Raw genomic sequence first — 14,460 nt, 5'->3', positions numbered from 1 at the left:
TAGCCACCAGATGCGCGGATCTCGTCTTCATTACCTCGTAACCTTCTAGACTGCGCCATGATCAAGTAATCGTAACTCAGACAAATGCATTCAATTCCCCAATGGAATACTATGATTGTCTCTCCATATCCGTACAATCACCAACTTCTCCCACCCAGCCTGCATCCCACTCCTACCCACCGTCTCTGCCATCCACCCGTGCCCCCAAGCCCGAATCCTCTCCTTGACTTCCTCAGGTTTATTTTGCGCACACAACAGAACATAAGCAACCCCCCTCTCGGAATCCAACACATTAGGCACCTCATCCAACAACCGATTCGTAATCTCCATCCCATCAGCGCCGCCCGCATACGTCAACGACAGAAGATACGACTCATGCTCGAACTTCTCCGACCGAGACATTTCTTTCTCCTTCTGAATGTCCGCTTCTGATGGAAGACGCGGTAGTTCTGGTGTGGGGACATACGGTGGATTAAACAGTAGGACATCCACACTATGCGGACGTAGCGGACTGCATAGATCTGCCGTTAGGGAAGCAAGGAAGTGCGACGATGACTTCCCGGAGTCATCGATTTCCTTTTCGTTTTCCTTCTCGTCTTTCTCGCGAATCGCAGTAATCACCGTCTGCTGCGTTGCTGCACAGGCATTGAGATTCACGTCCGTTCCTAACGTCATGATACCTTGCTGGCCAAAGATCTCTTTTGCATTTGCAGCCGCGAAAGCGAGGACGACTCCGGACCCGGTCCCGACTTCGACGACGAGAGGAGGTGGAGAATATGTTGTTTGCGATGAGGCTGAAAAACGTTCAGAAAGCCATGCTGTCTCGGAGGCGGAGGAGAGGGTGTCCAGAAATAGGAATGAGTCTTCGGCGGGTTCGTAGATTGTGTCGAAGGACACGTGGGATGTCGAGGGGGTGGGAAGCATGATGTGATTTTTTTTGTGCCTTTGGATGAGATGTCCTTTTTTTTCTTGTATATCAATCTCGTTGTGCTTGCGGGTTGTCTTTCGGGACTTTTTCGAGAGAGACAGAAAGTAGCGCTTGGATATGCACCAGATTGTTCAGGAATGGTTGAGAGTAGACATGTATGAGGATCAGAAATGCATAGAGCAAAACGTATATATAGACCGTCTCTTTTCTTCGGTTCCTTGTCCTTTGTAAATAAGTAGGTAGCTGAGCCAGAATCTTTATAACCCCTCCATGTGCCGGGAATAACTCAAGAAAACTGGCGGGATGCTCAATGAGATCGAAATCGAAATGTATGTAAGACCTAAACACGATCCTTGTCAAACAGCAAACTTGCACATTGAACTACAGTAGTTAATGTAGTTTAGATGAAACGTCGTCCAAAAAAGTATCAAATTCCACTGCGTTGATTCGATCTTCTCTCTTCCGATAATCTTAGCGCGGGATCTCTTGCCGCGGGACCGAAACAGCTTCCCTTCCTCCCCCGGATTTGTTAGCTAGGAACTCCCAACAACTTGGGACACTCTCTTCTTCTTTCTCCCCTCCAGAAGAAAAACAACAGAGGCAAAAACGGCACAATGAGAGCCTTCCAGCGTCTGCTGATGGCTACGCCCTCGTCCATCGGCTCCAAAGCCAATCTCGGTCCCGCGCCGATGGCTCTGCTCCCGCCGATTCCGCTCTATCGCCGCATCCTCCGCCTGCATCGTACCTTGCCCCCGGAGTTGCGTCTGCTGGGCGATGAGTACGTTAAGAGTGAATTTAGAGCGCATCGCAATGTCGAGAATCCGATTCATATTGTACGTTAAATACGCCCCGAAATGTTGGATCTGGGGTCCTGGGATTGCTGCAGTTTGGGACGTGCAGCGCAGTCGAGATATACCGGGTTGGATGATTATGGACGGATGGGGAAGGGGGAGATAAAAAAAAAAAGGGGGGGGGGGGGGGGGGGGGGGATAGAGACATGATACTGACGAGGTGAATTGATACAGATTGGATTCCTGACGGAATGGCAATTATATGCGCAGCAGGTGGAAGGCGATAAATGGAAGGGCGAGAAGCTGGATAAGGCGAAGCTGGACAAGATGAGCGGTGAGTTGGGAAATAGATCCTATTCATTCGATCCTTCCCAAATGGCGTATGGCGCAGTCGTCTAGGGAATTGTGCTGACGGTTCTTCTTAAATCCCTATAGACCAGCAGCTCGGACAACTATACGAACTCATGCGGGCGATACAAAATAAGGGAGAAGAAGGCGAAGAATAGACTTTTTTTTCTTTCTTTTCTCACCTGAGTGCTCTATTTTGGAAACAGAATTCTCCGTTCTCAAAAAGCGAGGCGTTACGGATGATATTGCATTCGATTGCTTGACGCCGGCCGATGAGGTCGACGCAAACCTAAGCGATTCCCTCCAGGACGGGGACGTACTGGAATTACCGGCATAAATTCTGGTGTTCCGCAATATATTCTAGATGATCTTGTACTATACTATACTACGCATTGAATCATTATTTAGCGGGGTGTTTATATCTCCCGAAACAATCTATATCATACCTCTCATACTCTTAGCTAACTACATCAGCGGACGGAAAACGAAATAGCAAATAAACAAATCATAACCCGATTTCTCCTCGATACACTTCGAAGTCCTTGACCGTAAAGAACTTTCCTCGTGTCAACGCATCAAAGAACAACCTGCACAACGCATTCTCGTTACCCAAAGGTTCCAAGGTATCAGGAAATTCCCGAACGCGCTCCCTCAGTTCATCTTCAGAAACGTGAGTATCATTTCCACCGTAGAAGAATGCTGTCGGTAAGAGCTCCAGTGCATACCGGAACTGAAAACAGTTCAATATAGGCTCCTTGTATCGGAATCCAAACAAAGGGATCCCAGCAAGGATATCCTCCCCATCACCGGAGAGGGAGAAAATGATCGCGTTACGGCCCACGGGCCCACGCAGAAGATATTCTTCTTCGTTCCATGGTTGTCGCTGGAGTTGGAAATTCTCGATCAAACCAGTTGCTCGATATATTTCAGTCGTATCGGGTAAAGCCGTCGTAAGGACGAAGTGGACACGGATGTTCTGCACGCCTGCCTTTTTCCATGTTTCTATTCTCGAATGGAGGTGGTACCATGTTGTGAAGGAGAGGAATTGTGTCGGGATCCGTGAGTATTTGTCCAAGTGGCAACGGACTTCGGCGCGAGTGACAGGACGTGTGATGCGGTGTCGAGGCCACATACTGCCGTCGGGGTCGAGCTGGCTTGTGGGTGGGATATGGTTTGGAGAACCATCATGTGTTGCTCTCACAAGGAATAAAGGAAGATGAAGCCTTTCATCATGAAGATGGGAAGATGCGCAGGTTCCAGGGCAAAGCCTAAGCATCGAATCTACCAGCTTGCCCATATTTACTAGACGAGCAGCAGGTCTAGTATGGAGATGCTGAGCAGTTGAATGTGTTCCAAAAGAGACTGTGTCCAATATCAGAACACAGAGACAAGAGAAAGACGATGGAGCGATATATTGCAATGAAACCGCTCATCTGGTGGTGGATTGGGAATCATCTTATATCTCCTGTTTGAACAAAGTTGAACAAAGCAGTGTGGCTTGGGTGGGCAACAACCAACACCTGCGATGGATTAATCCCTGCATCAAGACAGGGGAAGCTGCATACCTTCCCAACATAAAGGTAACACGACTTTGGCATGCGATCTCCCTCACCTTCATAGAAGTAGGAGATCTCTTTCAGCTTCCTAGTAGTAGGAAATCCCCCTTATCTTTCTCTTTAGGCTAGAGTGTCGCATTAAGATAGTTTAGATAGGTGGCTTTAAGCTTGATTCCTAAAGAATCAATAATAATAAGCATTCTGTTACTCTTCCTTTAGAGTCTCTGGGAATTAACCAACATCAACATCAACATACATAATAGATGGATTACATGCAATCATTCTCTCGCCACAGGGGCAAGATGTATAGATTCTGGTGAGCCTTGCCGCTAGCCTTCGCAGGCATTTAGGTACGGTAGTAGGTCAGCCTAATGGTTGAAGGTCGAGTGCGAAGCGCTGCGCCACTGGTCCGCCTTGTGCTGAGCCTTGGGAGTAGTTCATTATGCGCCAATGGATGATAGAAGATGAGCGATAATTGTCGTACTTATTTACGCAGGGGGTAGTTATAACATAACTTGTATAATAAAACCCTGCATGTGTCATGCGCTAATGTAGGTATGTATGTAGGTATATATGTACATACATATCTTAATGCGCCCGTCCGAAGATTGTAGTAGTTCATAGTGTCTCTAATTTAGAAAGCAGTAATTTCGACATATTCAGAGATCATATAGATAGATAAAGCGTACTGTGAGCGATAACTATTATTATTCAAGAATTATGCGCTTTGGCACCGGCCATTAAATGTAATTATTTTTCCCCATTTGGCCAACCGGGCAGCTTTTCAGCTTTGGTACATACAACCTGCCAAGGTACACACCATCCTATCTTCATCTGAATTACAAATTCCCCAAAAAATAATAATGGCGCAAAGAAAGGCAACAACCTCCGAAACAACCTGATCTATCCCGTTTTACTCCGCGATGCGGAGAGACCGTTGCCAACGACGAGTTCAACCCGTCACAGCACAGACAACATGTACAGTACTAGTAGATCTTTCTAACCGCATATGGCAGTTTTGCTTGTTCTAAACTTCCGTTATTCCGAAAGGCTGATAAGCACGGGGTGGATAGGAATCTCTTACAGGCTCATCTTACTAGTTACTAGAGTGCTCGAGGATCTATCTATCTAGTGATAATAATAACTAACTAGCACATGGATATCGGAAATATAAGGATCCCTGCACTCGGGCGAAAAGAGATCGTCATTCCGCATAGTCTAGTCTGGTCTAGTCTAGAGTACTACTTAGAGATCTGGTAGGTAGAGGGATTGTAAGTTACTGTATGTATTGTTGTAGATGCCTTCGTCAAGTACCATAGATAGAGTATGCGCTTTTTGACTTTTGCTATCCCGAGCGGAAGGGAAAATCGGAAGCAGTTCTTGGATTGATTGATCTGGTCAAATCTTATCAGTTCGGCTTGCCGATACTCATCCCGAAACCAGACGGAAATAGACAAAGACTCCACCAGCCACGCCTGGATGGGAAAAGAAAAGAAAAAAAAAGCGACCATGTGTAAAAAAAATAGTCCAGTGACCCACCAGCTTAAACTTTTCTGTAATCACCACCACCTCGGTCAGGCCCGCCAGATTGGAGGATTCCACGGCCTTCCGAGACCCTTACTCCTCCTCTACTCTAGGGTGCGCGATCTTTGTTTCGACGTCTGCTTTTTTCTTTGCCTGATTTCACAAGATCGAACATACCAACTGGTCAGATCTGTTATTACCCGTTTCATTTCCTGCGCCATCTTCGACCGAAGAAGCTCAGGCACGTCATTTGTGGTGACGATAAGCGAATAACTGCCAATACTTCAGGTACGTACATACCATAAGTTGGTGGTTGCGCTTCCTTGCCGTTTTGTATGATCCGTCTGTAGAATCAATTCCAAACTCGCGATATATCATCCAAGTTAGCACTTACTGACTGGCAAATTCAGATATATAATCCCTCATCTAGATACCAAAGCCTACCCAGGAATCGCATCCAAAATGTTCCTCCTCCCTCGAGCCTCGCGGCTCTCTTCACGATTGCGTCCCCTTATCTCCCAATATGGGACGCAGATATCCTCATCCACCACCACTGCCCCGAGGCTCTCACGACCAATGCAAATATCCGCCGTGGGCTACGACGAAAATAGCCCATCATCATCATCATCATCATCATCAGAACACAACACACCTTCAATTACCGAGCTCACAAGCACACCATCCCGTTCCGTGTTAGAATCACAAATTACCTCCCACCCTCTGTTCCAATCACATCGTCAAAACTCCTCATTCTACGAGACCCGTCCTCACGAGACAATGGACGCGTCTCTGAAACCCTACCATCTCGTCGCGGGCGCGTTGGCCGGCTCAGCTAAGATCCCCCTGCCACCGTACATGTTCTACTCAAAAGCGTCGAATGAACTCGTTTCCTTTTTCTACATCGGACCTGAACTATGTGGCCATCCGGGCTTCGTCCATGGAGGTCTGTTGTCGGTGATGTTTGACGAAGTGTTTGCGAGGCTGGCCATGCCGAATTTTAAGAGCAAGTTGGGCGTTACGGCGAATTTGAGCGTGGATTATCGCGCGCCAGCGAGGCCGGGCGAGTGGTATGCGTTGAAGTCGAGGACGGTTAGCGTGGAGGGGAGGAAGGCGTGGGTGGAAGGCAAGTTGGAGATGTTGGCGAGAGGGGACGGCAATGGAAATGAGGGGGAGGGGGAGAGTGTGGTGGTTGCCGAGGGAAAGTCGTTGTTTGTGGAGCCGAAGTTTGCGGATGTGAGTATATCCAGCTTCCCTTTCTATCCTTGCTGTTTTCTTGTTTCCGGAGGTGTTTTTGACTAATGATTCATCATGGCATGTAGTCTATGCCCTCGTTATATAAGAGCTGAGATGGGATAAGTACCCTTCAGACGGACTGATCCCGGAGAGGACCGGACCTGGTGGCCTCGGGCACTGATCCGCTACTCAGTTTACAACAGTTGAATTAACTACTAGTATGGGGTTATTTATAATCCGGTTTAGATACGGCTTGCTTTTTTTGATTTTCTCATTTGATGGAATACGTTACCCTCATCATTTGCATGATAGACAGATAGATTATAGACATAGACTTGGGTAGATAGATAATTAAACAAAGCAATATTATAGTTATTATTCAGAGAGGCCGGAGTAAGAGGAGAGCACGCAGGGAGAGATAACTTCCAATATCAAGTCATAAGGAACGATCATTGCACAGGTGCTATTGTTCATGTATTCATTGCAGTCTAAATCATATTTGATTACACACAGCCAATGCGCCTGAGCAACGAAGTCTGGATCGACAACCGGTCAGAATCAAGACAACCCCCACCAGCCCTAGACCCTGATTGACCATGCTAGCAAAACAACCTTGTCCGTTCCGAAATAATCAGGGTATGTTTATGAGGTGACAATGGGTAACTTTACTATCAGTCCGCAAGGGGAAAAAGATAAGAAAAAGATGTGAGAAGCGAACAGAGACAGAATAAAGGCGGGGAAAAAAAGATTACGACAGATGAAAAGCTCCCTGGCCTTCCTTGATCGCCACAGACAGCCGCTGTCGAAGGATGTCTAAGCTGCTGTAATCAGGAAGCTTGAGATAGTTCACGCAGGTCATTACGCTAGGCAAATAGTCATCAGATGTATATGGTGGTTCGCTGGGGCGGCAGACGACGGTGAACATAGGCGTCAGACTTTTGAACCCTACATGCGCATGTTAGTTTAGTGCCAAATAGCGCGACAATAACACGGCAATTTCAACTCACCTCCAATTGGAAGCTTAGGGCTACCGGTGACAAACTGAAGGAAGTCTCGACGCTCTTGAGGATTCAGTGCGCTCATGGTCTGCAGAAGGTTCCGCACGCTCCTGCTATCCATGTTGAAACCGTGGTCCGCCTTGATTGAATCCATGAGTGCTGAAAGGCGATGTTAGCAAAAGACAGACAAACCATAAAGACTGCTGCAGCTTACTTTCAATAGACCAATCTTCCTCTACCCGGCCAAACAGCATGACCAGCTCATTGGGGGTGAAGGCGCGAAGTGAGGAATACGGGAAAACTTGTGAGAAGCCTGATCGGAAAGCATCTACTTGACGTCTAACACCGCTACCAAGAGTCATGTCGATGACTCGATCGAGATAGAGATCGACATTATCGATCGTCACTGGGATGTTGGCACCGTTCTTGATCAACTCAATGGCAGGATATCCCGGGAGAGTGAAATCAAGCGCTAGATCCTCTACCTTAACACCGTCGACCTCGATTTGTCGGAGACATTGAACTTTCTGGGCGGGAGACAGAGCCTTGTCTTCGTCAATTGACTTCTTAGCATTGGCAAACCGCTTGACGAGAAGAAGAGAATTCGCCAGATCTTGGTCGACAGCCTTCACTGTGCCCAATGACGGTGTCACTGTAGACGCACTGTCACCAATACGGAAGAACGTAGGGTTGAACGAGATATCGATGATTCGCGAATCAAGCATCGAGCGAGCAACAAATTTACCCAAGGTCTTGAAGAGCTGCAGTTGCTTCTTGCCTGCTTCACTGGCTGCCTGTTCGTCACTCATTGGGGCTGGGAAGAGACCTAGCTTGCCAAAGGCATATTCATCGCGATCGTTTGACTCATTCTCCCTCCAGATCTTAAGTTTCTTCTTTGAGAATTCCTTGGAAACAGTGGAGTAAAATTCAAGAGTAGGGCCCAAGCCGGTGCCGACCTCCTCAAAGTACTCGACCTCCAAAACACTAGGCGACGATCCATAGAGCTCCATGACCTTCATGGCTGACTCTAGAATTCGAGACCTGGAGATTCGAACCTTTTGCCGCTGAAGACGCCCCAGGAATGGACGATCATCATGTCCTTGATCACGGCGGCTATCATCCCCAGACTGAGAATTCTGCCATCTCATCATCGACCGGGAGTAGCCAAATGCCGTCGATTGGAGGAACAAATGCCTTGTTTCAAACGGGAACAGGAATGGGAACTGACGCGCAAGGTCTTCGCTCCAGCTCGGGAGACAACTGCTGGCAACTATCAATGGCTCCTCTAGCTGTCGGTTGAGCTTCGCAGTAAGCTTCGTGTTGATGAACTGGTTCAACGGTTCAGGTGTGATGGCAATCAGTTCCTTGCTTTCGGTCAGTATGTCATCCAGATGGACGTTGATCTCGTGCAATACGCCCAGCAGTTGAAGGATAGAGGCAGTGGTGGGGTCCTTATTGAGAGAAGGGGGCAATCTGGAGTCATCTTCATGGGTAGAAGTGTCGGATCCCACAGCTGCGAGTGTAGATGGCTCAGGAGGTGGCGGTCCAGGAACACGCCTGAACTTCACAGTGTGCACAGCGGACCAGACATTTCTGCCATAGGACTCCTCCAAATTCTCACGCTGCTGGTGAACTGCGCGATAGATAGTCGTCTCGTTTGAGATGGGCTTGCCGTCCATAGTGAATTCGATATGCCAGTCCTGAGGAATCGAAGCCATAGCCGCAGCGTATGACGAAAATGGACGACCAGCAAGAGCTAGCGAACTACCACCCATCGACTGTAGCCCAGAGTTGGCTGCTGATGAGGGAGGCTTGGAAGTCGGCGTCGACTGCGAGGGGGTTGCTACGCGGGTACCATCTTCCTTTCGCGCTGTGATTCTGCCCGTAGAGGCAACCTCCATATTGACTGCGCTAGGATCCGGTGCATTGTCGTCGGACATATCATCGTCCAGATCGTCAACGATAGCATTGAGCTCATCTTCGTCTGCACCGTCATCGTCGTCCTCATCTTCGCTCAACTGCCTCTCGTCTGCGCACTCCAGTGGTTCATTCGCTCGTTCATCCTCTGAGTGGGCAGATTCCTGGCGGCTTGCCCGCCTACTAGTCCCTCGACGGCCGCGCGAGCTATCCGTAGATGAGCGCTGCGCCAAAGGGTGCTTTGCACTAGCGGCAAGCTCCGCATCATGCGTACCAGAGTTGGTGCGCGATTGCGGTTGTGTAGTCGACGAATCACCGCCTAGAAGATCACTACCGCCACCGGGGAAATCACGAAGTCGTGCGGCACCGGCAAGCTGAGAAAGAATGGTCTCTCTTGTTCGTGAGACCCTAGGCCGATCAGATAAGCTGATGCGAGGACGTAGGAAATCGTCAAGTGATTTGAAAGTGGCAATAGCGTGGATCGAAACCATGATGTTCTTATATGGTCGGGGGATATCAGAGTCGTCGTCTGCCACCAATTTGAGTCGAAGCTGTTTGCCAAGCATGTAGGCGGCATTGCTGCGGGTGTTCTCCAACAAGTTGTGACTGACGGTGATGACTTCGAAATGTTCTGTTCTACTGAGGAGATCGTGGAGTTTTTGAATAAGAATAGAGAAAGGGGTGGTAGCAGACGTCTGGCTCTTGGCCTCATCTGAAATGGTTTTACCCATGAAGGCCTGCAAGAAGGCCGTGCGAGCAGCACGCATAGAGGGAGCTGTGGATAAGAACAAGTGTCAATATATCATCGACATGAGCTGGGGGAGGGGGGTGTCGGGGGGAGGGCGTCATGGCCATACCTTGAGGGTTACCAACAACATCCAGTAAGACCTTGATAATACCAGAATTGAGCAACTCGGAGCTGGTAATGCTCTCCAGCGCATCTCCGTCGAAGTAGGAAGCCAATCTCTGAAAAAGAGCCGAGCCCTCGCCACTGCCTCCGTGCTGATAACATGCCTCGATGTCTGCCGCAAGTTCTTGTAGCTGATTGAGGATTTTGGTGGCTCTATCATGCATAGCCTTGCCTTCGCTTGCCTCGTATAGCTGCAAGAAGGCACGGGCATGACGGACAACCTGGTCGTTGATGACGGCATCCATAGTCTGGGACAGGGGGCGGCTAGAAAACGAAGAGGTTTCCGAATCGGACATGTCATTATTCTCATCATCCTGGTCGTCATCTTGGTCGTCTTCGTCCTCTTCAACATCCTGGTCATCCTCGTCATCGTGCTCATCATTTTCAGGAGTATCATCTCTCCTATCCGTCATGTCGTCACTTCCAGCAGGGGATACGGAGCGCTTATTTGACCTCGCATTCTCAGAAGTAGCAGCCCTGGGGGACTTGGAGTGTCTGTCGGTTGACAGAGGTTTCTCGGCGAGTTTGATAATTTCCGATATCACCCCTTCACGGTGGAATTGATACTGGTAGATGTTCTCCAGGCGTTGGAAGAGTATCTCAGCGCATTGCAAGGCCAAGGACACGAGGGAGGGATGGTCCTTCTGTGAAAGAATGGCGGCGAGGAAAGACGCATAGGGGACAATACGCAGGGCTTCTTCGATCACTGCAGCGTCAAGGTTCTGCAGCATTTTCAGCTGAGCAGTGAGGACCTTCTGTCGCACGCCCAGATTGACCGTACTAGAGTAAGCATCCGTCAACGTTGGCATGAGAATCATCGCAAAACGCTTGAGCTCCGGCCGACAATCCAGCAGTAACTGCCGTCGCTTCTCTGCAGTCTCCCTTATCTTCGCTGACTTGAAAACGATGTCACTGTCCAAACCAACGCGCAATAGGTCGTCATCTACAGGCGAGGATTCACGTCGAGGGATCTCTGGCAGCAGCTCACAGATGACATTGAGCGTTTCGAACACCTGCTCTCGCGGCCGATGGATCAGGGCCTGCATTATCAGCACATTGTCAATCTTGATAGGCGCGCCTTCAACATTGGGTGGAGCAGAGACGCCCGTCAAGATCTGGTAAAGAGTGTCGACCACATCCATCTTCAACAGTTCTACGGAGAGACGTGGGCTGGCTTTTGACACAATAGCCAGGACACGTAGAAACTGGGTATGGATATGTGGTCCGATCAAGTTTGTAGTTCCCGGCAGCAAAAGTCGCAAAACTGCTTTCAGCATTTCAGGCTTGATCAACTGTTCCAGCTTGTCGGGCTTGTTCTTGAAGCTCTCCACTATTCTTGAAACACAGAGGCATCCCTGCTCGACGACCTTTTGGTCATTGCTTGAGAGGACGTTGAGAAGGGTTGGCATGACATCTCGAACCACAGGGAAGGCATCGTGAGGCAGATTACGGCAGCAATTGGCAGCTGTCGTGACTGCAGTCCGTTGCGTACTGGTGGGAAAGAAATCGAGATAGGTCAGACAAGCCGTCAGACCACCTTCGCGAACGATAGATGCCGGAAAGTCAACGGAGATCTTTGCCAGAGTCTATAGTAGGATCGGGTTAGTGTTTCATGTATCATATTACCTTTACACGGCGCTAGAGACTTACACTCAGTGCTTGTTCAGCCAAGTCGATGAATTGTATGTCTAGGAGCTTTTGGCACAGAACTGGCACCGCACCGCCATAGACCACGTTCGCCACCGAACCGCGCAGAGCTTCCATCAAGTTGGCCAAGCAGCGACAGGCTAGCAGCATAATCTCCGGGTTCTCTTCTCCAAAATCACTCGGCTGCATCAGGGCCACTAATTCTTTGACGTAAGGGTCCGGTGAGAACTGCCCTGAAAGATTATCTTCATTTGAGACGAGCAGGAGATCCGACAACTCCTGCAATGCGATCAGCTGCAACGACGGATCATCTCTCATCCGTAGATTACTTAGTATGTCGCGCAAGCGCGACGATGTACCCGACATCATACCGCTTAACGCACGAAGGGTGCTTTGTAGGCCCATCGGACTCCTGGATCCGAAAAGACTGCTGCGGAAGGGGTCCTCATCGTCTTCATCGTCATCATCGTCGTCGTCGTTGAAAGCAGAATGATTTGTGCCGTCATTGCTCTCACTCGGTGGCGAAGAATCCCGTTCCTCCTTCTTCTCTCTTTCAGCGTAGTCCTCCTCTGATTCCTTCATGATAAGATCGGAGCTTTGCTTCGACGGTCGCTTCTTCTGTCGTCGTGCGGGAGGCGACTGGGTGGCTGTCCGAGCATCTAGAGTGGGATCTGTGTCAGTCGACCCGACGGTCCCTCGAACCAAAATCCCATCACCCTTACCCTGTGTGGTCTTTCTGTTGTTGCTTGATTTCCGTCTCGACGCAGACGCGGATGCTGGGACTCTCGAGGACTCATCAGAGGGGCGTGATGACGAACTGGGTAGCGGCCGCTGGTCAGCTCTATCTCCCGGGATTTGATAAGGAGGGGGACGGGAGCTCACGCACCTCTGCTGTGACATTGCTGGACCGTTGCGAGGGCCGCGTCGCGGTTCCGTTGGTGCAGCGATCTGAGCGGAAGCTGCAGTCCGTTGTCTCTTTGCTCTCCGGGGAGGTGATGCAGGTGTTGGTCGCTCCGACTCGTCTAGGGAACGGTCACGTCGTACAGGGGCTTTCCGTTTCCGAGATGGGGCCGGACCGGCGGCGGGGATCGAGGCGGAGGTTCCGGTGCTGGTGGACACAGGGGGTTCAGCTGCCAGTCTCGCAGCGGAGCGAGTAATCCTGGAGGACATAAGCAAGTGGTTTCCGATAGAGAACGGGCGGTGGTGGTGGTGCGAGAAAAGACGAGCAAGAGATGGCGAAGAGGGGCAGTCTGGTGGGCGATAATAGATGACGAGTATGCAGATAGGATCAGGAACAACAGTAATGCCGTCACCACTGCGGAACTGAAGCAGCCAGATGTAGGAAATACCGTTCACCTGAGTCGGTGCCAGGGTCAACAAGAGATAAACGGGTTGACGACGAGGATGGCGGTCAAAGAGCAATGCATCGATCAATCAATCAATCAATCAATAGGAGATGGACGGGCAGCAGTACCTCAGTGAAGAAGAGGTGGCGGAAGCTCCAGTAGAGACAGTCGATACAGTAGAGGTCGACGGGGGAGAGATGGTGGAAAAGTCCTCGAGAGGGTCCTGGTGATCAAGAGTGGCCGTTCGTCTGGCCATAAGTTTGTCTGGGAGGAGCTCGATCGATGTGCTCGCTCGGTCGTCACCGTCAACTCGCCATCCGCAGCTGGTTGGCTGAGTAGCGAGAAGGTGAGCACTCCTTTTAGGATCAGACGTAAGAATCGGCGGCTTTCAGCTAGAGGCAGAAAAGCGATGAGGGAGATGGTCGAGGATCCGGATCGAGATGGAGTGAAGAAGGTGTTGGCAACGATGGACGTTGGGCGACGTTGAGCCCGTTTGTGATTCGAGTGATTCGTCTGCTGAAGTTCGGAGACCGCGAGACGGCGAGAGCGCAGCGAACAACGCACCGCACCAACCTTCTCCTCCACCGCCCTGGACATGGACGGAGACGGAAATCGACGAGGACCTTCAAGATTCCATCGAGATTCGGGCGCTGTGTAGTTCTACAAAGGGAGTAATGGCCTTCCTGTCCTGCATGGCTGCTTACACTGAATCCTGACGGCATTCTACTGCAATTACTTACGGAGTATCAAAGTATGCCGTCTGAGATCATTTAAGTACAGTACTTGGGAAATTATTGACCCTCCCGATGGGCCTTTACGCTGGAAGCACGGCAGAGGAGTAACTAATAACTAATGCTGTTGTATTTCTTAGCCAGAGTTGACGGAAATAACTAGTTAATTAAATAGAGATAACTAAGTACGTACTATATTCTTCCAGCCTGGAGCCTTGATGGCTACGCCGCTAAGTTCATAGATACTTAAGTATGGTACAGGCTTCCACCAAGGTGCATTAGACCAAGACGGCTAGAATTATTGACCTATGAAGCTTAACAAGCGCAATAATAACCTTGGAATATTACCATCTACTCTATAATAATAATAACAATAGCTGTTCTGATCCCACGGGTTCTCATGTCCGAATGCTGCCTTATCGGTTGCCGCATCGGATCGTCCCCGCGTAATGGATCTTCTTCTCTAACGTCCGTTGCTTTTGCCTCCCAGACTCTCTTACTAATTCAAGACTGTGCCCATCGATTCTCTGT

General features: G+C 49.6%; 5 protein-coding genes across 5 annotated transcripts; 2 read left to right on the top strand and 3 right to left on the bottom strand.

Moving 5' to 3' along the window:
* Positions 1-3: 3 nt before the first annotated feature.
* On the bottom strand, positions 4-1,341 carry C8Q69DRAFT_471534 (methyltransferase domain-containing protein). Its single transcript, XM_028630919.1, has one exon. It carries the CDS (start codon positions 922-924, stop codon positions 91-93), a length of 834 nt encoding a protein of 277 aa, XP_028484438.1. The 5' UTR covers positions 925-1,341; the 3' UTR covers positions 4-90.
* C8Q69DRAFT_471532 (putative ACN9 family domain-containing protein) lies at positions 1,342-2,482 on the top strand. Its single transcript, XM_028630918.1, has 3 exons — positions 1,342-1,761; positions 1,954-2,053; positions 2,155-2,482. Exons 1-3 carry the CDS (start codon positions 1,543-1,545, stop codon positions 2,223-2,225), a joined length of 390 nt encoding a protein of 129 aa, XP_028484437.1. The 5' UTR covers positions 1,342-1,542; the 3' UTR covers positions 2,226-2,482.
* C8Q69DRAFT_471531 (hypothetical protein) lies at positions 2,483-3,561 on the bottom strand. The gene has a single exon (XM_028630917.1). It carries the CDS (start codon positions 3,362-3,364, stop codon positions 2,573-2,575), a length of 792 nt encoding a protein of 263 aa, XP_028484436.1. The 5' UTR covers positions 3,365-3,561; the 3' UTR covers positions 2,483-2,572.
* A 2,229-nt stretch (positions 3,562-5,790) lies between these two features.
* On the top strand, positions 5,791-6,750 carry C8Q69DRAFT_471529 (HotDog domain-containing protein). The gene is made up of 2 exons (XM_028630916.1): positions 5,791-6,380; positions 6,467-6,750. Exons 1-2 carry the CDS (start codon positions 5,925-5,927, stop codon positions 6,491-6,493), a joined length of 483 nt encoding a protein of 160 aa, XP_028484435.1. The 5' UTR covers positions 5,791-5,924; the 3' UTR covers positions 6,494-6,750.
* Positions 6,751-13,176, bottom strand: C8Q69DRAFT_471527 (putative ubiquitin-protein ligase Ufd4). Its single transcript, XM_028630915.1, has 6 exons — positions 12,739-13,176; positions 11,856-12,669; positions 10,153-11,791; positions 7,593-10,070; positions 7,388-7,537; positions 6,751-7,325 (listed from the first exon to the last, which is right to left on the bottom strand). The coding sequence occupies exons 1-6, from the start codon at positions 13,020-13,022 to the stop codon at positions 7,129-7,131; spliced, it is 5,562 nt and encodes a 1,853-aa protein (XP_028484434.1). The 5' UTR covers positions 13,023-13,176; the 3' UTR covers positions 6,751-7,128.
* Between the last annotated feature and the right edge of the window lie 1,284 nt (positions 13,177-14,460).

Source organism: Paecilomyces variotii (genome assembly GCF_004022145.1).
Source record: "Paecilomyces variotii strain CBS 101075 chromosome Unknown C8Q69scaffold_7, whole genome shotgun sequence".
Taxonomy (NCBI): domain Eukaryota; kingdom Fungi; phylum Ascomycota; class Eurotiomycetes; order Eurotiales; family Thermoascaceae; genus Paecilomyces; species Paecilomyces variotii.
The sequence above is the reverse complement of the archived record's forward strand: the minus strand, read 5'-3'. Positions and strand labels throughout refer to the sequence as shown.

Bases quoted from the DNA above. Each gene is read 5' to 3' on its own strand.
- C8Q69DRAFT_471534 (XM_028630919.1), bottom strand. From the start codon at position 924: ATGCTTCCCACCCCCTCGACATCCCACGTGTCCTTCGACACAATCTAC.
- C8Q69DRAFT_471532 (XM_028630918.1), top strand. From the start codon at position 1,543: ATGAGAGCCTTCCAGCGTCTGCTGATGGCTACGCCCTCGTCCATCGGC. The intron at 1,762-1,953 runs GTACGTTAAATA...GAATTGATACAG, and splicing joins TCGAGAATCCGATTCATATT to ATTGGATTCCTGACGGAATG. The intron at 2,054-2,154 runs GTGAGTTGGGAA...AAATCCCTATAG, and splicing joins GAAGCTGGACAAGATGAGCG to ACCAGCAGCTCGGACAACTA.
- C8Q69DRAFT_471531 (XM_028630917.1), bottom strand. From the start codon at position 3,364: ATGGGCAAGCTGGTAGATTCGATGCTTAGGCTTTGCCCTGGAACCTGC.
- C8Q69DRAFT_471529 (XM_028630916.1), top strand. From the start codon at position 5,925: ATGGACGCGTCTCTGAAACCCTACCATCTCGTCGCGGGCGCGTTGGCC. The intron at 6,381-6,466 runs GTGAGTATATCC...CATGGCATGTAG, and splicing joins TGGAGCCGAAGTTTGCGGAT to TCTATGCCCTCGTTATATAA.
- C8Q69DRAFT_471527 (XM_028630915.1), bottom strand. From the start codon at position 13,022: ATGTCCTCCAGGATTACTCGCTCCGCTGCGAGACTGGCAGCTGAACCC. The intron at 11,792-11,855 runs GTAAGTCTCTAG...ATCCTACTATAG, and splicing joins TGGCTGAACAAGCACTGAGT to ACTCTGGCAAAGATCTCCGT. The intron at 7,326-7,387 runs GTGAGTTGAAAT...ATGCGCATGTAG, and splicing joins CCCTAAGCTTCCAATTGGAG to GGTTCAAAAGTCTGACGCCT.